The sequence below is a fragment of the Melanotaenia boesemani genome, chromosome 3, assembly GCF_017639745.1.
Source record: "Melanotaenia boesemani isolate fMelBoe1 chromosome 3, fMelBoe1.pri, whole genome shotgun sequence".
In the NCBI taxonomy this organism is placed as follows: domain Eukaryota; kingdom Metazoa; phylum Chordata; class Actinopteri; order Atheriniformes; family Melanotaeniidae; genus Melanotaenia; species Melanotaenia boesemani.
Window position 1 is genome coordinate 5,223,158 of NC_055684.1, and position 21,351 is coordinate 5,244,508.

The 21,351-nt window shown below is 41.0% G+C and overlaps 1 protein-coding gene across 2 annotated transcripts; it reads right to left on the minus strand.

Moving 5' to 3' along the window:
• Positions 1 to 2,557: 2,557 nt before the first annotated feature.
• On the minus strand, positions 2,558 to 20,987 carry cdc42 (cell division cycle 42). 2 transcript variants are annotated; one of them, XM_041979584.1, is made up of 6 exons: positions 20,905 to 20,987; positions 15,123 to 15,263; positions 13,634 to 13,706; positions 13,318 to 13,427; positions 11,207 to 11,404; positions 2,558 to 5,575 (listed from the first exon to the last, which is right to left on the minus strand). In XM_041979584.1, the coding sequence occupies exons 2-6, from the start codon at positions 15,225 to 15,227 to the stop codon at positions 5,486 to 5,488; spliced, it is 576 nt and encodes a 191-aa protein (XP_041835518.1). In that variant the 5' UTR covers positions 15,228 to 15,263; positions 20,905 to 20,987; the 3' UTR covers positions 2,558 to 5,485. The 2 variants fall into 2 exon arrangements, with proteins under 2 accessions (XP_041835518.1, XP_041835519.1); XM_041979585.1 differs by lacking the exon at positions 2,558 to 5,575 and adding an exon at positions 6,009 to 8,097.
• Positions 20,988 to 21,351: the final 364 nt, after the last annotated feature.

Below are 21,351 nucleotides of genomic sequence, written 5' to 3' on the forward strand. Positions count from 1 at the left end.
ACTGTTAAATATGTTTTTATAAGATATAAACACAATCAAAATGTAATACCAGCAACTCAGTCTTAAAGAGCTGGGAAAGAAAATGAAGAGGATTACTTTTATTTCTCTATTTTAAACAGCTTTTCAGTGAGTTGAATATGTGTGGACTTTTAACTTGTTTTAATGTCTTTTTTATATTTTGTAATTTGTGTGTTTTGTTTTTACTATATAGTATTTAATTATAATTATTTTGTTAATATTTATAGAATACACAAGTAACATAACTCCAATAACATGTAAGGGTGCCAGGATTGGGTATAAAAGGAGCATCCACTGAACGGTTCAGTCTTTTCCAGCAAGAATCGGTCATGGATCACCACTTTGTGCCAAACTCTATCAGAAAACCATCAATAAGATCCAAAATAATGTTTCTGAATTCAGGATTGTAAGTAGATTTCATCCTTTTACATCTATAGAGCAGAATTTTGCGGAGAAGATTCTGTGCACAGAGAAAGAGCACAGAAACCATTTCTGGATGGTCATGAGAGAAACCATCATGTCACCATGATTAGTGCAGCTACGTAGTACCAGGAGAACCATTTTCACTCAACGCGGTCCACCTCTGGATGCAGAACTAGAACCTGAAACTGGATTACACAAGGAGTAAGACGTGCACACGCTCTGCTGAGTTCTCTGAACACCGTCTCATCTCACACGGACAGAAAGACAGTGGACACGTGTCCTGTGGTCAGCTTAGTCCATGTTTCAGCTGCTTTTTACAAAAACTGATCATGTTTATTTACAACACGTTTAAAAACAACAAAGAGCTTCACTGTCAGTAAATATTAAAAACCAAAAGTACAGCGCAGGGGAGGGTGTGAGTGTGGGGTTATATGGGGTGGAGGTTGGAGTAGGTGGAGGGTGGGGGAGGGGGGTCGATGATGCCCCGGTTCCAGGGGTGTGCGACTGGAACATCAGGGTGGGTGCTGGCCCACGCCGGGTGGTTGTCTTGGGTAACCTGGTTCTCCTGGGCATGATGTGGGCCCGCTGCCTTTGGGGTCCGGGCCTTCCTCTGGGCTCCTGGGGACCCTTTGCTTGGGCTGCCCTGGACTGCCGGTCCCTGGTGATGCCAGCATCTGCCGATCTTGGTCCATCTGGGCCTGTGCCCCAAGGGGGTTCTGGCTGGGGCTCTCCTCTGCCACCCTCCGGGTGGGACTGGAGTCGTCTTCGTGGTGGGGCATTTGTATGATCTCACTCACCACTCTTCATCACTGACCACTCCTCCTTCCTCATCCTCTGCATGCTGACACAGTCACCGAGTTGTCCAGTGGGTTCATACAGTAAGAGATAACTTTTCTTTTTTTTCTGTGAGTTGTTATTTGGTTGTTGTGAAACATTTGTGACATGTCTTTTTGATTTGGTTGTTATTTAAGAACTCTTAACAGAGTTACAAACAGCAGTCATGTGTGAGTGAACAGCACCTCCTGCTGGCTGAACACAAAACAGCAAGTTTTAATTCATCAACATGAACCAAATACTGCAAGTTTCCTACTCAACATTCACAGGGTCAATAGCAGTCAATACTAATTACCACATATCAAATACTGAAGAACATTCACTCATCAGCCACTTTATTAGGCACACCAGAAGTTCAAACTGAGCATCAGAATGAGGAAGAACCTAAGTTTAGGAATGTAACTGAATTTGAACGTGGCATGGTTATTGGTCTGAGTGTTTACTGGGATTTTAACCCACAACCATCTCCAGGGTTTACAGAGTATGGTCTGACATCAACCAGACATTCTGGTCCAGACAACTGCTGCTCACTGGATATTTTCTTCAGAGGTCAGAGGAGCAGACTGGTTGGAGATGATCGAAAGACAACAGGAAGTCAGATAAACACCAGTTCCAACCAAAGTCTGCAGAACAGCATCTCTGAATACACAACACGTCCAACCTGGAAGCCATTTTTGCTGCTGGTGTAATGGTGGTGGTGGTGGTGGGGGGTATTTTCTTTGCTCTCTTTGGCCCCCTTAGTACCAATGTGGTCTGGTTTAACCAGCACAGCCTACCTGAGTATTGTTGCTGACCATGTCCATCCCTTTATGACCACAGTGGAGCATCTTCTGATGCTACTTCCAGCAGGATAATGCACCATGTCACAAAGTTCAGATCATCTCCACCTGCTTTCTAGAACATGACGATGAGTTCACTGGACTCCAACGGTCTCCACAGCCACCAGATCTCAGTCCAGTAGAGCAGCTTTGGGAGGAAGGTTTCCACCACCTGTTATCACCTATCACACCAGGAATGAAGGCAGCTCTGGAGGAAAAAGGAGGCCCAACTCTGTACTAGAAGGTGGACCTGATGAAGTGGCTGATGAGTGTACGTGGAGGTAAGATGGTCCACAAACAGATCAGGTTTTGAGTTTTCTTCATAAATTAGTATGAAACGTTTTTCTAATTTGCTAATGAGAAAAAGTTTGGAGAAAAATAACTTCTGTTCTGCAGACTTAGTTAAAAACGACAAAATAAGTAAATAAATAAAATAAAAAGAAAGGCCAGGGATGAGAGGTAAAGGCAATTAAGGTATAAGTTTAATATTTTTTAAAAGAATGCATATACAAAGAACAAAGACTTTAGACAAAGCATTTGGTTTTGCACCAAAATAACAACAGGTTATAATCATCATACTGACTTGGGCTGGATATCGACCCAACTCTAAGCCACCAGTAAAGAAAAACAAGAACCAACCAATCACAAATAATCACTAGCAAACAGTCTCTCTGCCATTGGAGGTTTTTAATTCAGCTAACCCAATCAGAGGTTTTCTTGGTACAAACTGGCAGGTAAGAGTTCAGATGAGTTCCGACCCCTAAATGTAAAAGGAGTGAAAGTAACCTTTTTATATCTTTATATATTTATATATATATTTAATAATAATACAAAAAAACAGCACAAACAGAAATAATGAAGAAAAAAAGATTTTGGTAAAACACCCGGAGTCTACATCGACACTGTGTGCCAGCTTACATTATAATTACATCAGTTATTTAGAGCAGAGACCAAGACTTGGCTACGCACCACCGCACAGTCTGGACGGGTACAACAGAAGCTCATCACTACGTGACTGGAAGGCACCAAAGTCTGACCCGCCACAAAAATCTGGTGGAAGCTCGTTTTCTCTGATCCCACTAACATGTGCAGCAACACTTTATCTCATCAGTTTGGTCATTTTAAATGTAATAAAGCTGAAAATGTTAATAACTTGCCATTAATATAATTTATTTTTACATGTCTGAATCAGTTATTTTTCTTTGTTTTATTTTAAAGTTAAGCACCAGCATAGAGCCAAATTCCACCAGCACAGAACCAGTTTCCACCAGCACAGAGCCAGTTTCCACCAGCACAGAGCCAGTTTCCACCAGCACAGAGCCAGTTTCCACCAGCACAGAACCAGTTTCCACCAGCACAGAGCCAGTTTCTACCAGCACAGAGCCAGTTTCCACCAGCACAGAGCCAGTTTCCACCAGCACAGAACCAGTTTCCACCAGCACAGAACCAGTTTCCACCAGCACAGAGCCAGTTTCTACCAGCACAGAGCCAGTTTCCACCAGCCCAGAGCCAGTTTCCACCAGCACAGAACCAGTTTCCACCAGCACAGAGCCAGTTTCCACCAGCACAGAACCAGTTTCCATCAGCACAGAGCCAGTTTCTATCAGCACAGAGCCAGTTTCCACCAGCACAGAGCCAGTTTCCACCAGCACAGAGCCAGTTTCCACCAGCGCAGAGCCAGTTTCCACCAGCGCAGAGCCAGTTTCCACCAGCACAGAACCAGTTACCAGTTTCCACCAGCACAGAACCAGTTTCCACCAGCACAGAACCAGTTACTAGTTTCCACCAGCACAGAACCAGTTACCAGTTTCCACCAGCACAGAACCAGTTTCCACCAGCACAGAACCAGTTTCCACCAGCACAGAACCAGTTACCAGTTTCTACCAGCACAGAGCCAGTTTCCACCAGCACAGAACCAGTTTCCACCAGCACAGAACCAGTTACCAGTTTCTACCAGCACAGAACCAGTTTCCACCAGCACAGAACCAGTTTCCACCAGCACAGAACCAGTTACCAGTTTCTACCAGCACAGAACCAGTTTCCACCAGCACAGAACCAGTTTCCACCAGCACAGAACCAGTTTCTACCAGCACAGAGCCAGTTTCCACCAGCACAGAGCCAGTTTCCACCAGCGCAGAGCCAGTTTCCACCAGCGCAGAACCAGTTTCCACCAGCGCAGAGCCAGTTTCCACCAGCACAGAACCAGTTTCCACCAGCACAGAGCCAGTTTCCGCCAGCATATAATAATATACCGGCTTTATTACGTCTAAACAGCCTAAATGACTCCATTATTGGCCGTGATGAGTTGCTACCATTATGGAACCACAGCTTCGGTAGGTTTATTTACACCGAAGTCTCTGCTGTACCCGTTCTGAGTGCAAGGTGACGACAACGATACAACGGTGTCCTGCGTCGCCCTCTCTTGGTCCCTGACAACGCATGAAGATTACACCGCTTGTTCTGCTAACACTGTTTAAGTTCCCTGCATCTAAAAGGCCAATTCTTGTGGTCGACTGGCGGACCCTTTGCTACTGGATGCCTTTATCTCTTCAAGTGGTTGCCACGTTCCAAATGGACTGCGACTCTGCAGCGTGGAGTCTGCACACTGGTGCGTACTGGTGAGCGATGACGACCAGCTCCATATCGTCCTCCAGGCAGCTGTGCAGAGCTATAACTGTGTTGCTATAAATGACCCAACGCTGTTACACCTACACAAGGTCCGTTGCAGTGATGAGCGCGTCGATTTGGAACATGGAATAAATATCTCAGACTTGTGTTTGAAGGAGAAAAAGAAAAAAAAAGGAGGGGGTTGGTTGGCAAACAAAAACAGAAAAGCACTACTCTGTTAGCATATCTGGTGGTAGCGTTGAGAAAGAACAAAAGGTGGTTGGGTGATGAGTGTGCTCGTCAAAGGAGGCGACAGGAACAGCAGCATGAGCAGCCACCAATCAGGCGGCTGGGAGGGGCTGGGGCAGGGATTTATATCCATGAAACCCTCGTGTTGGCTGAAAATCAGCTAAATGACTCGATTAGGCTGCGTCACATCAAGCTGTCTGAGGATTTCTACTTGTGTGGAAGCTTGGTGTTCTGGATTAGCGTCCGAGGATGTGGTGCCCAGCCCTGAGCCCATAGCAGCCCGTCGGCCACTGAAGGTTGGTCTTCTGTCCCAAACTGGGACAGGAGGCGCTGAAGCTTCTTATTATTGCAGAGAATTATCTGAAACTTTGTCGGCTGGTTTCTGTCTCCCTGTGGAGAACAATGTTGTCAATCAGCCTTAGCAGAGCAAGGAACAGGGGTGTGTGTGGAGGGGCAGGAGAAGGGGGTTGGTGTGTGGCGTGGGTGTAAGATGAGTGTATGAGTGTGTGTGTGTGTGTTGATTAGGTGGGAGCCCCTCATAGCAGCACACATTTGCGTTTCTTCTTGGGCTCTGGGGGCTCCAATGCAGCCAATATCGCCTCATCAAACACATTCTTTAGGCCTTTCTGTAAACACAAACATACAAACACAATGAGGGAAGTGCGCAAACACACACAGGTCAAATTAAAATAAGGAAATAAGAAATAATAGCATCTGAACAAAGAAAAATATGACTGAAAACAAAAACTGCTCTCAAAGAAAAACAAATTATTTCCAGGAGCTCAAATCAAATCAGAAAAATTAGTAGCTTCTATAAACTGTGAGGACAAATTACAGAAAACAAACATGCAAAGTGCAGCGGAAACCAAAGGAAAGTCAGCAAGAGGAGGAAAAACGGAGCACAACCTAAATTAAACATTTTATTCCATGCATCTGGGTTTGTTTCCCCTTTTTTTTCTTGCTCTGTTATGTGAAGCAACTACAGCTCTGACACCAAAACCAGCTGAACTCAACCTGCCAACCTCAACCACGGGAAAGAAGAGAGCCGGAGAGGAGAGCAACGTCTTTCAGCCTTTATTATTTCATTCACAAGTTATATCAATACAATTAGCTTATTTAATAACTTTCATTTAAACTTTCATATATGCACAATATGCATATATAACATTAACGTAATGTGAAAAAAAACTTGGCCAAATAAATCAGAGCAAACATCAAGTGTCTTGGTTAGAAAACAGGAAAACTATTTTTTTATTATTATTTTTTTTTTAACGTTCAAAAGGCTAAACAAGTCGTAAACATGATCCCAGTGCTTAAAAGTCCTGCATGGAACCGCAGTCAGAATCCAAGAACACAAAATACATCAGTGGGAGAAATGGAAGCTCTGGTTAGTGCCAAGATCATATTCAACCCAAAGAGATGCCACTCGGGATGTCACGAGTACCTGATTTCAGTTAATCCCAGTATTAAAAGCTTTGATTAATTTATATTAAAGATCCCTCAACATCCTCCGTTTCCATGTGGGACCACGTGAGAATCATCTCATCAGATCAGGAAGGAAAACAACATCCGTGTTGCTGCTTGTGTTGCGTTGTTTTTGGTCAGTGTTTTCATGGGAAAGTGCGGCAGGAACGAGTTATTCCCGCTAAACTAACGGATTACATCATCCTGGTGGGGTTTCTTTGCTTCTAGAAAAAGCAAGGTGTGATTGTGGAGGACGTCTCGGCAGCCTGTGAAGCAGGACATAAAGCGTCCCCACCTGCAGGAAACCAGCCGACGTTTCACGCTGAAGTAAAGCTACATTCATAGCCACTGTCCTAAAGTTCATGTTAAACATGAACATGAAATGAAATGTTTTATTCGTAATTTTCTTATCGTGTATGACTCGGGCTGACGAGTTGAGGCTGTTACATAGTCCGTGAGAAGCAAGAACTATTTTCTTGATGTTGCGGCAACGAAAACAAACGAGGTCATTTTGCTCTTGTGGACGTGAATGAGGACAGTTTGATCTCAACACGTCAGCCGAGCAGAACTTTCTTCTTGTGGGGCTCCGAGAACTACTGTGTGATTGGTCGGACATTTGAGGTGGGCGTCGTTAACACGGAAAAGAATGAAGCGGAAAGTTGAGGCTTCCGCATTTCCTCTGATGAGCGGCTGAACGCGTAGTTTTAATGAACCACCCTAATGCACAATCCCACCCTGCCATGGACGAAGTTTCTCGTTAAATATTAAATAACCCGATTTATTGCACATAAACACACAGACATCCCCCCTGCAGAGTTCGAACTGACTAATACAAAGTTTTTCTTGTTCTTGCGGTCTCGAGAACAAGAACAAAGCTCTCGCTTCTCATGGAGTATGTAACAGGCTTAAAGCAGCAGTGGCTGCTTATTTCCACTGTTCCAGGGTTACTTATGTGTCAAACAGCAGCTATTCTGCTAAAGGAAGCTGGAAGTCAAAGCTAGCTGGATGTTTCCTTCAGTTTCTAAGGTTCAAAAGCATTTTTATAATGTATTTTCCAGAAAGGAGCCTCCCAAGTCCAGGTAGAGGTCCTGTAGCTTTTTCCAGAGTTAACATGTAGGATTAATTGGATTTAATTGTTCTTATCTTAATTTGTTCTGTTGGCATCAAACAATAAAAATAAATACAATTTAAACCCTATAAGGTGTCTTCATGTAATTTTACACATTTATAAAGTTGTGAAATTAATATGTAATAATATGGACCATTTCTCTGATCCATAACACTTATAATCGTGGCATCCCCAGCTGCCACCCTCTTAGAATGGACAGACTCAATGGCACCCATTAACAACTCAACAAAACGTTATATTAACGAAAAGTTTGGACAGTTAAGCACACCAACCAAACCAATTAACCAGAAAGCAGATAAAGACCTTGAATCATTTAATTAAAAATTAGAAATGAACACTGAACACAGTAAGAGATTAAAATAAATAAGATGTTATTATCTGCAGATATAAAGAGTAGAAGTAAAACAAAGACGGTGAGATAAAGGATTGTAAAATGACGAATGGAAACCAGAAGAGAAAGAGCAGTTAAAATATACAGCATTTCCTCTGTCTTTGGGTCTCAGGCGGCTCTAGGGCTGCTAGGATAGCTTCATCAAAAACATTCTTCAGCCCCCGCTACGACGACAGGAGAGGAGAGAGAAGAGCAGTTTCATTAGCAAACAGACAGAGAGGTAGATGGAGCAGGGTACGAAAAACATGGCAGAACATGAAGGAGGCTGAAATAAAGAGAAGATGTATGTGAGTTAGGGGGCAGCTGGAAGTAAGGCTGAGTTCCTCCACAGGAAACAGGAAATTGCATCAGCTGCTATAAAAGCGTTATGTCAGGGAGAAGAGGAAGGAAGAGGTGGAACAAGGAAGTGGGGGCTACACCCCTCCCCCCTTCATCAACACTATTGTTCTCTGTCTACCTGAGTAAAATCATGTTCAGTCTGCTTCCATTAACGTTTGTCCTCATGAGCAACAGCTTTCTCAGCTCCTGTATAACCAACATAGAAAGGACAGGCCCCTGTCTTTAGAGACCACCCCTAAAACTGCAAGATATAGAGACCACCCTTATACTGCAGGATGTAGAGACCACCACTATACTGCAAGATGTAGAGACCACCCCTATTACTGCAAGATGTAGAGACCACCCATATTACTGCAAGATGTAGAGACCACCCCTATACTGCAAGATGTAGAGACCACCCCTATTACTGCAAGATGTAGAGACCACCTCTATTACTGCAAGATGAAGAGACCACCCCTATTACTGCAAGATGTAGAGACCACCACTATACTGCAAGATGTAGAGACCACCCCTATTACTGCAAGATGTAGAGACCACCCATATTACTGCAAGATGTAGAGACCACCCCTATACTGCAAGATGTAGAGACCACCCCTATTACTGCAAGATGTAGAGACCACCTCTATTACTGCAAGATGAAGAGACCACCCCTATTACTGCAAGATGAAGAGACCACCCCTATTACTGCAAGATGTAGAGACCACCCCTATTACTGCAAGATGTAGAGACCACCGCTATTACTGCAAGATGTAGAGACCACCCCTATTACTGCAAGATGTAGAGACCACCGCTATTACTGCAAGATGTAGAGACCACCCCTATTACTGCAAGATGTAGAGACCACCCCTATTACTGCAAGATGTAGAGACCACCCCTATACTGCAAGATGTAGAAACCACCCCTATTACTGCAAGATGTAGAGACCACCCCTATTACTGCAAGATGTAGAGACCACCCCTATTACTGCAAGATGTAGAGACCACCGCTATTACTGCAAGATGTAGAGACCACCCCTATTACTGCAAGATGTAGAGACCACCCCTATTACTGCAAGATGTAGAGACCACCCCTATTACTGCAAGATGTAGAGACCACCCCTATTACTGCAAGATGTAGAAACCACCCCTATACTGCAAGATGTAGAGACCACCCCTGCAAGATGTAGAGACCACCCCTATACTGCAAGATGTAGAGACCACCCCTATTACTGCAAGATGTAGAGACCACCCCTATACTGCAAGATGTAGAGACCACTCCTATACTGCAAGATGTAGAGACCACCCCTATTACTGCAAGATGTAGAAACCACCCCTATACTGCAAGATGAAGAGACCACCCCTATTACTGCAAGATGTAGAGACCACCCCTATACTGCAAGATGTAGAGACCACCCCTATTACTGCAAGATGTAGAGACCACCCCTATACTGCAAGATGTAGAGACCACCCCTATTACTGCAAGATGTAGAGACCACCCCTATTACTGCAAGATGTAGAGACCACCCCTATTACTGCAAGATGTGGGCAATGCTGTCCCAAGAGAAAATGGCAATAACCATCATTAGTGAAAATATCAGAAAATTTTTTGACTCTTAGTGAGAGGGGAAGAAAATTCCTTGTCACGCTAAAATAGGGTTGTTCTCCCTTAAACATTAAATTACCTTCACTTCACTTAAAGTTCCAGTGATTACACTGGTGTTCAATTTTTCTGACAACACTGACCAACAGGAAGCTATAGAAGTGGTCTGCAGACAGTCACAAGACAGAAGTCGATGGTAGCAACAAGTCTAAGACTACCTTCACACCAGGATGGTACAAGGGCTAGGTTTGATTGGGCGGGAAATTCAGAAATTTTAATCTCAGTCAGTAGCAGCCATGTTTTTGGGACAGGCTCAGTTTTCAGATTATGAGGCTAAAATTTAATAAAATGATTGTATCAATAGAGTTAAAGAGTTTATTACTAACTGTTCAATTTTAATAACACACAGATCAACAGTGACCAAGCCTTTTGTCATCTGCACATCATTCTCTCAAGTCTTGGCTTTCAGGACGAAAAGAAATATTGGCATAGAAACAAACACACAACAGAAACTATTTATATTTTTCCACTTCTTCCCTCCTTTCCAGATATTTTTGCTACTATTTACCTGCTATCCTCACAAAACCAACTCAGCTGCTTTGTGGCGCCACTGTGGATCAGAAACGTCATCTTGGCTTTATTCCAGCCATAGAGGAGCATTATTTTTCTTCTTTGGCTGCTCCTGGTTGGACATTACCGTCAATCTAAGCTCTCTGATTGGTGAAAATTCTGACAGGAAATGGCTTCATCATCACTGTGGATTTACCAGATAGAGTCTCTGAATAAAACTACATTTAGTGGCTGGATTGTAAACCTCCTGGATGGGATAGAAATGTCTGGAAAACTTTGATCATCGATCATCTAAAGGGTAAACTATGCATCACAATTTACTCCACAGAGTTACACACTACCATCCCTTATTTAGCTGTAATGGTTAAATTAGGCGAAACAGCACCAGTGTGAATGCCCCCTTAAATATATGGTATGAACTTGTTGTCTTGTTGGTACCATAGTTTAACTCCTGGAGAGAAAAGCTAAGTTGCTCTGGGACTAACTTTAAGTTACTGATGCTATCTGGTTGTTAAAAACTAAAAACATATTATTAAAGAATGAGCTATAGAAAGACTGCTCAAGCAAATGCAGATACACCTCAGTGACGGTACATTAAGCAACACGAGAAGTGTGAACCATTTCAGGAACTAAAGTGGCATACAGCACAACTCAACAACAACATGCACATTTAAACAGGATGTGAACATGTTCCTTTTTCCTCCACTTTCTTAGTTCTTGCCTCTGAGGTTGCAGTCAAATGAGTCCAGGAGTGTGTGTCACATTGTGTTTATGTGTATACATTACCTGTGTGAGGGCTGAACACTCCACATATTTCACAGCCTTGAGGTCTCTGGCCAGCTTCTCGGCTGTCTCTGGGGTGATTGGCTTTTGCTTGTTCTTGGCCAGCTTCTCTATAGTTGAAGGGTCATCCCGCAAGTCGATCTGAGTCCCGACTAGAAGGAAGGGTGTCTTTGGACAGTGGTGGGTGATCTCTGGAACCCACTGATGAGACACACAATGTCAATCTGACCGTGTTCATGTATGATGAGAACAGACAGCAAGTGTTCAGACATTTCATCTGTCTTTAGTTTTATGTCCAGTTGGCCAACTGTGATACTTAAGCATTAAGTGTTTTGGGAAGTAAAAAAAATATTATTAACACTTCAGGTCTGATGCTGCCGCCAGCAACAGAAAATGTCTTTTGCAAATTCAAATTACCACATCTTTCTAATAGTATACGATACATTCATGTACACGCAGGGCTGCCTTTGTGGGGGTGAGGTGAGGTTAGAGGTTCTAGTGGTGTTTCATCTGTATTTTAATGTTCCCGTGTGTTGTAAATAACAGAATTTTTTTTCTGTTTTGGGTAATTTCTTCAGTCTGACATGTTTGTGCTGTGTTTTCACAGCAATTAAACTTTTTTGCAATAATAATTAAGAATTTTATAGATTTTTGTGTGTGGGTAATTTTTTACACAGTGGGAGCAGAAAAGTCCAGGAGATGCACTGGGGACAGGAAGGAGGGTTGTGGAGGATGTACAGGACGAGTGCTGCCGCCTCAACCACAGTAATAGTTTCTACATGCTGAGGGTGTGTCCCAAACCGCGCACTTCTATACTTCGAACACTACATTTAAGTGCTTAGTGTGCTGAAACAGAAATTTCAGTAAAAACTCAGTGCACTGAAAGTACCCGGACGCTGCCCTAAACTCGGTCAAAAATCTAGTGCAAAACGATGGACACTACTCGCACTAAACGGACGCCATCTTGCTGACGTAGCAGAAGGGGAGGGACTTTCAACCAGTTCTTCAGAGCTGAATAATGGCAGCCACGACTCAGAGGTACCGATGCAGGCGGAGGCTGTTTTCTACTGTTGTAAGTATGAAGATATTTGATCAAAATTTTAATATAAACTGCAGCATGTCTTCTATCCCTGATGACAGTTATGGATCTGATCATTTGTTGGAGGCTGCAGTTTAGATAAGCGTCTGCAAAGTACCCATGAAGTACATATATATATATAATAATGTTTGCTTTTATATAAACTGCCATTCTGTGTTCACCGTAGGTCACTGTGGCATTGTGTCACTACCGGTAAGTGCAAAACGTTAGTGCTCAATTTGGATCAGCACTTACCCACGATAGTGTCACTACAGAAGGTAGAGCTTAGTTCGAACTACACACTACTTTCCAGTGCACTCATGTAAGTACGCGGTTTGAGATACTCTGAATATTTCTACCTAGCTTTGTTAGCATTCGTTTTGTTTATTTTTCTCAGATTTTTCTCTGATTGTCTTTGTCTCATACTGCTTTATGTTCCTTTTTCTGTTGTATTTATTACTTTTCCAATTCTTATACTGTTAAGCATTTTTTTTAGAAACAGAGGTTTCTTTTGGATGAATCTTTCCTGGACAGGAAGTGTTTGACTGAGAACTCCAGTTAAAAAACTACCTCAACATGGACCAAAGTAATGTGAACAATGAAAACTCTAAGTAAGCACTACTGGCTGAGAAGATGTAAAATGGGTTAAATTTCACTTTTATCATCTCAAAAATGTTCTTAATGTACATTTTAATTTTTAATAATCTCATCGTTTTTAATCTGTTTGACTTTTTTGTTACCAAACACTATTTTAAGCATTTATATTACATAATAATGTCAAATATGTTCCAGAATTTCTCTACATTATTTAGACATTTTATTGGGAAAAAAAAGGCAAAAAGGTCCAGATGGGTGTTATATTTACAATACTTTAAAGGGTTGAAAACCTGGTATAAACATTCAGTAGTGATTGTACCACATCTAAAATTACATGTAATTAAAGATTTAAACAAAAAGCTGGAAATATATATAAATATCAGTCCTATATAAATACTGCAGAAGAGAACGAAAAGCCACTGAAACAAGCTAAACTTGCCTTTTCTTTGACGTTTTCAAAGGAGGATGGAGACACAACTGAAAAACAGACGAGGAAGACATCTGTCTGGGGATAACTCAGAGGACGTAACCTGTCATAGTCTTCCTGACCTGGAAGAACCACATTAAAACAGCTGAACTCACACAATCCAGTCAACAGGTTCTCAACACCGATACTCGGGACAAAGCAGGACATCTGTCCACAGAACAACAAAGCAACGAAGAATAGCACATCTCATAAGGCTTGATAACCATCTCACTTCACACCCACCAGCGTCAGGATAAAAGGTGAAACACGGGCTAAAGAGAGACTTTACCTGCTGTGTCAAACAGGCCCAGGGTGTAGGGTTCTCCTCCAATCATTACAGTTACAGCATAGTTATCAAACACCTGTAACACAAAAAAACACAGGCTGGCCACTCAGTTCACAGAAATGAAGCTCGTACATGTTTTATTCTCAGCAGTTTTTAAAGACCTTTCATTTAAAGTGACTATTATCATTATTAATCATATCATATGAAATGACCATCACAGGCTCTATCTCCAAAAGACACAATGTTTTCGTTAAAGACCCACAGTGCTCCACAACTTGTTTAAATATTTTGATTGCAAAGCACAACAGAGTACAATTAAAACTGGCTTTTCATATATTACTTCAAATTATTTGATTTTACAAATTAGAGTATTAGTATAAATAAATTAGAACTGACATCAAATTGCAAGAACTTCAACAAAAAACAATAACACAGCAAACAGGCACAAAAAATGTTAATATATTAACCGTACAAACATTAAACAGCCAAGCCCCCGCCCACCTAAGCACCTGTTATACTTCTCCTAAAACATATCTAAATGCATAACTTCTACCTATTCAAATATATCAAATACTGACTTCAAATATGCTTGAAATCTTCAAATCTATCTGAAAGTGTGTATCTTATTCTTTCTAGATAAGAGTTTGTCATTGCTGCCACCCACTCCTTAACAGATAGAACTTCTTTCTTCTTCCATTTCAAACAAATGTTTCTTTGCACAGATACTGCTGTACGACATGAATAGTCTTTGATTATTTTGAAGAGTATTTACTATTTCTAAGCACCCCAGAACAATTAGCTTCCAGTCTGGAGTTATCTGGGTTTGAAAACAGCGCTCACAACTACATAAATGTTCTGCTAGAGTTTAAGCTAATCTACCTGAATAAATGATATAACCAAACTATATTAAAGATCAGCTGTATAAAACTAAGCAGAGCAAATCAGTTTATACACACTTCTATGCCCTCACGCAGCAAGCTAACACACGCTCACACAGCAAGCTAACGGCAAGCAAACACACGCTCACGCAGCAAGCAAACACACGCTCACGCAGCAAGCGAACACACGCTCACGCAGCAAGCGAACACACGCTCACGCAGCAAGCGAACACACGCTCACGCAGCAAGCGAACACACGCTCACGCAGCAAGCTAACGGCAAGCTAACACACGCTCAAGCGGCAAGCGAACACACGCTCACGCGGCAAGCTCACACACGCTCACGCGGCAAGCTCACACACGCTCACGCGGCAAGCTCACACACGCTCACGCGGCAAGCGAACACACGCTCACGCAGCAAGCGAACACACGCTCACGCAGCAAGCAAACACACGCTCACGCAGCAAGCAAACACACGCTCACGCAGCAAGCAAACACACGCTCACGCAGCAAGCAAACACACACTCACACTGAACCTACAAAAGTGGGACATCAATTCTTAAGTTCGATCATAATGAAACCAAAACACTTCCACTTGAGCGTTCACACACATACCGTAGGTACATATTCAGAGGGGAACTTGTTTGTAGTGTAAGAGATGAGCAGGCAGGTTTTACCCACAGCACCGTCTCCAACTACAACACACTTGATGGTCTGCATAGCTGTGTTTTACAGTCTTCACTATTCATTCAAGATCTGGAACAGAGAAAAAACAAAGAAAAATGCATTACTTGTTACTACATCCTTTATTAATTAATTGATTAATATCTTACAAATATTTACCAGAGGACAATATAAAAAAATACAAATTTTTTCCCCTTTGACTTTTGTTTATGTTTTTCAGTTTATATAAATACCACAATTGCAGAAAAAGTCATTTGGGATAGTTAAAATTACCTAACATCCGCCCTCAAGAGTTGGAGTGTTACAGCGTATTGTAAAAATGGGGTAGGGCTATATATATATACGTTTATACTTCTGCCTGCTCCTTTTCAGACATGAAATGTAAGAGATGTAAATATTGTCAATGACAGAACACATTTGAAATGAACTTTGAAAATGAAATTAAATAAATATAATCTGGAAATACAATATGGACATTTAGTGAGCAGTACACAGAAAATAAAACTGCGGACAGATAATCTTCTAGAAAACCTTTAGAGCTGAACACAGCTTTGATATTTTCACCGGCTAATAATGACTAATAGTTAAGGGAGGCAAAATAACTGTACAAGGGGCTTGAATTCACTAAATGTCCTGATAAAAAACATCATTATGACACCGGTATGTTTTGGGCAGATAACTGTTGTGTAATAAAATGGTCCTGTGGCGGGGCGGGAGTGGAACGGTCCAGATAAGGTTTTCTAATTTAAGGGATTGAAGGATCGCTCAGAGCCACAGACGGAGACCCGGCCTGAATCAGTGTCAACTGAGGCTGTTTATATGAAAAGCTTAATATTTCCAATGTAGAATACTGATGTTTATTTGATTTTTGGGGGGTTGCGCAATGAGAAACAAAATTCCTCAAATAAAAAAAAAAAAAAAAAAAATCACTCTCTTCTAAGATCTTTTTTTTTTATCATTTAAATTTTGTTAACTTTTTAATACATAAAAGTATTCACTAAATAAATGTTTGTTTTTGGACATAATGTTTGACAGCAGCCACACTAAAAAGGCAGATTTGTATTTATTTACTGTTTATAAAGACATGAAGTAAAACAAAAGAATGTCACTAAAATCCACCAGTACACACTGAAACTGAAAATGTGGTGAAACCTGATTCAGACAAGAAACATTTTGACTTTTAGTAAGAAGGGAAACTATAGATGTCATTACAGTGATGCTCAGCACAAGCAGCAAATAAAAAGGTTAACTGCTTTTTGAGACTACACTGTACTAAATGAGCCATATTTTTATCCTGTTTCTTCTCCACTCGTTACCGTACATCAGCACTAAGCCACTGCAGAGCTCTGCAGCAGTGTGTGGGGGCAGGGTGTCCACAAGACCAGCAGAGACAAAACTGCAGGCAGTTCAACACGAGAACAGAGTATATGTGCAGAGCTAGCGGTTTAACAATGAAGACGATATCATCGACACCACCAACACGTCATTTCCAAGCATGGTGATATAATCTTAGACAGGCCCATTATGTTGCATTTAACCGAATGTTTCATTTAAATGAAAATTTTAAATAAGATTTGAGCTTGTTCACACAGTTTTTACAGACTACAATATTGTAAATCGGTGCTGTTCTAGACTCTTCCAGCAGGAAGATAATATAACAACCTTACTCCTACGCAACAGACTGCACCGCCAGCCACTAGGGCTGAACGATTAATAGTTTTTTAATCGAAACTGCAATTTCAGACGTTACGATTAGCAAATCACAAAGAGCGTGATTACTTTAGCTGTTACATGGCCTAACACCTGCAGCATCGCCGGTTTTACAAATCCACTGACTTTAGACGTTTCCTCTTCTTGAGAGTTTAAAATGTGTCCGGCTGTGAGCCTCAAATATGTTCACATCAGATTTGCGTTGCTTTTCGTTTCCAACACTCCCAATTAATTTCAAATCTCTCACCGCCAGTGGCGGGACAGCCGAAATGCAGAGGAAAGTAACTGGATGTTTTAGCAAAATTGCGGAGAAAGTGCAAGTTACTCTCCCTCTTGATTTTCCTGGGTGGGCTTCACACCCATGGCGGATGTGAAGCCCATCAAACTTTTTCCCGGTGAGAGGGTTCAACAGCTTAATAAGACAAGGTAGGTGTTTACATTAAACAGCATGTGACAGCTACACTAAGTTGTGAAGACGCGTCTTAAAACCTCCTTACAGACTTTCATAAATGACTCAAACAGTGAAACAAAAAACACAAAGGACAGACAGCTGTCCAACTACTGAAATGTCCTGATGAAGTGAAATAAGACTAAAACACTCTTAAAGTTCTGATCTCAGATAATGTGTTGATGTTAGTAAAACCTACAAAGAATACTGAATCCATTTTAAGCTGTAATACGACTCAAACTTCCACAATCAGGGCATGAAATTCACTGCAGGATCACACAAAATATAATCAATTCCAGCAAACCTAGCTCTTTTAATGCAGGAAAATCCTGCAAACAATTAGAGTGGTGTGATAAGGTGCACTGAAGGTTTGCATCGAAGCCATAAAACTAAAAGGAAGAAGAGGACTTTGCTACAGATTCAGCGCTCTGAGCTCCCTCTGCTGTCGCAGCAGTGCTCCCGCTGGCAAACCAAAAGTTGTCTACGTTTTTCCAGTCGACAGGACGATCCATTCATGGACAGCTGGTTTAAATGCAAATCTAAGGTCACATCGTCAACGCTAGTAGCAGTGCTGGTGTCAGTGATGTTGCAGCGCCGGTGCCGGTAACGTTACCGAGCAGCCCAAAGAAAAGTTTCTGGCTAACTGGCTCAGAATATATCCGTGGCTTCAACATATCAGTGGCGACATAAACAGTACAATTTGAAGTCTCGATGCCGTTTCTAACACAGCAGCGCGACATGTAGGACATGTAGGACATGTAGGTGATTCCGGTTGGGGAAGCACCTACATGGCCACTCTGCCTTTTATGTTTAGGTTTTTAATTGTGTTGTTTAAGTTTGATTTTCCTGAACTGTTAATGTTTTCTTATTTGTTTTGTACAGCGTCCTTGGGTGCCCTGAAAGGCGCTTTAAATAAAATGTATTATTATTATCATTATTAGATCCATGACGCAACATAACAGAATACGATTAAAAAAGATCAGGCTGTTTAGATTTTTATTATAAAATGAATATAAAGTTTTTCTAGAGAAAAGGTAACCCTAGATCATTTCTGTTATGATCTGGTGCAAAATAGAAAAATTAATATAATAATTATATATATATATATATCTAGAGTACTTATAAAAATAAACCTGGTCTTCTAGGGGTGGTGGGGGTTGATGTTGGGGTGTCCCCCACTATAATGGTTGGAGAAACATAGTTTTTTATTAAGTTTATGAGTGCAGGTCCCTGGTTAAAAATAAAAGAGAAATGAATTGTGTATCGGAGTAAGGCAAAAAAATAAATAAAAACTGGGATAACGGTTAAAGGCCATATCGCCCAGCCCTAACTGGAACTCTTATCTGATGGAAAGAGATTAAATAGAGGAGACAGAGGGTAGAATTGAGCATGGAGGGACATGAGTAGGAGCATGAGTAGGACACGGAAAGACCTGTAGTAAACTTACAGCTAATATCCCCCCAAAGTGTATAAATCCCCCCCTATGACGCATGTGAGGGGGAGGGGGGTCAGCCCTAACAATAAACATTCAGCTTGTTCATCTTCACCACCCTCAGAGAGTTAAAAAAAATAAAACAGACAACATTTCTGTCTTATTTTTAGGTGGTTGAAACCACAATGTATTCTCTGCTGGTTGGCGTGTGCGCGCTTGTGTGTGCACCCACGTCTGTGTAGCATCGGGGTGAAACTCCACCGTGTGCAGTACAGAAATCATGGAGAGAGAAATAAGGAGCTGTAGTTGTTGTAGAGACAACTTAAGTGTTCTGGCCACAGCTTGCACCATGCAAAAATGTCTCTTTATTGTGATTTTACCCTTTCAACAAACTTTGTTCTGAACCAGGAATCGTCACTCAAAAATTTAATAAAACCTAGTGTTTCTTCGACCACTATAGTAGAGGGACACCTCAACCTCCAACAGCAACTTTCATCAGCCCTAGAAGAGCAAGTTTATTTTATTTCTATAATTATGCAATTAATATGCAATATATTTTTTCATTCTATTATTTTATATTAAAATGTTTTTATTTTATTATTTAGGTTATTTTACCATTGCACCAGATCACAACAAAAGTAATTTAAGGTTTCCTTTCCGCTAGATCAGGTTTATATTTTGTCCTTTTATTATAAAAACTAAAGAGCCTGGTTTAATTTTTCTTATTCTCATGTTGACATGTAATTGTGTCAATATCATGTCTCTACATGCCAAGAGCACACACAGATGACCTACACTCCCACAAGCAAAGAGAGACATTAACCACCTGTAAAACAGACAAATATCTGGTATATGATCAGCTCTTATTTAGTAATACATGCAGCCATATATATATGATACATACATACATAAACATAAAACATACAGTAAATCAGTAGCATTGAACAACAGAAGGTGGCTGCATCAGTAATAATGCTTCCAGACTTAATCCATGCATTTGTGTTTGTAGGCCAGCAGTCACTTTAAGGGTTAGCCAGCTAAATAGTTGGTAGAGAAAACAGCTGAGATTCCAGTTAGATGAGGCAGCTTCACTTAAAGATGCTCATGAGAAATTTCTTGATAACTCGAGTAATAAATACTTAAGAAAACCTGGTAGACATCAGGATTAAGTAATTCATGTCCACTAAAAACAATTCTTTAACCAACCACATTTTTTAACCTTCACAATTCATCCAGAACAAAAACCAAGAAAAATCAGCTTTATTTAAAGGTCTCGGGGAAAATACTTTTCTTCGAATTATGTTGGGATTAGTTAAATGTTTTTACGTCGACATTAGGATTCAAAAATAGGAACTTTAAAGATTATTTCATCTATTGGTAATTCAAAATCCGTCTGTACGACCGTGAAAAGAGGCGAGATCTGCTACCCATGACTTATCCGTGTAAATATTCCGAACATTTGTAAATCTAATCTGGGTTAATGCTGATATCAGGACTGATGGCTGCCTTGTATTAGCCTCAGTTGTACTCCGGATCGGCCACATCCCCGGCCTCAATCTGGCCTATTTCCTGCCGGTTGACTAAACAATAAACTAACTTCAGCTATCTGTCCTATTTACAATAAAACTACTGCTCCTAACCTTTCTTTTGAAACCTAAATATGTTCTAAAACTGAGGGCCATGCTTCAAATCAAAGAGACAAATAACCTAGCGCTTATGTTTTCTTGTCTTTAATCAGCTAACCGCTAGCTGATAGTTACGTATTTATCCATTTACTTGTTTCATTAAATGTCGAGGATATAAATATTATAATTCCACAAAAGCTACTTAAGTTGATACGAAATAAAGTTGCTAAACACTGTAAGTGGTTTATTCACTGGCGGTCTGTTACGCAAAACCTACCTGCTAGCTATGCTAGCAACCTACCATCCTCCCCAATTAGCTTGAAGGCTAAATAGCTCAGTCAACCTTAACGGATGCTGCTGCTGAATTGCATGTCTAAATTGGCAATAATAATGGATATATCACAGATGTACATCCTACATGACGGTGACACAATTAAAACAATCCAGTGACCACAGTTACATTCCAATTAGTAAAAAGAAATACATTAATTTTCTTACCGTATTCTCTATTGAGTCTCTACGCCGGGCGTTGGCAGCTCCGTGCTAGGGGCTTCCCAGTCAACAGCACAGGGACACGTTGCGCTGCGCTCTGAGGTAGTACGTAATTACGTTTACCAATTTCACCACAAGATTGTGTTAAATGAGACAATATTTGTATTAAATTGTGTCTGGTATGTGGTTACTTGAGAAGAACTTATCAGTTGAACACACTTTTCTAAATTCAGAGTGTAAATGTCAAAATCTGAATATTAGAAATACCTTTTATGTAATGTGCAAATTTAAAAGTGCAGTAGTTAAAATATGATCCAAGTATTCTTTACATGCTGTAAAGCCCTGACAGTTTTATCCATTATAAACAGAGGTCTTATACAGCTGTAACAAATATTACAAAGTAGACATAGATTAGAAAATGCACGATCTGGGTACATTATTTAACTTAATCAC

What these genes read in the sequence shown, in the direction of transcription:
- cdc42 (XM_041979584.1), bottom strand. Translation starts at nt 15,227, where the DNA reads ATGCAGACCATCAAGTGTGTTGTAGTTGGAGACGGTGCTGTGGGTAAA. An exon ending in GGGCCTGTTTGACACAGCAG is followed by an intron (nt 13,428 to 13,633) that starts GTAAAGTCTCTC and finishes TGGTTCTTCCAG; the next exon opens with GTCAGGAAGACTATGACAGG. An exon ending in TTGAAAACGTCAAAGAAAAG is followed by an intron (nt 11,405 to 13,317) that starts GCAAGTTTAGCT and finishes GTGTCTCATCAG; the next exon opens with TGGGTTCCAGAGATCACCCA.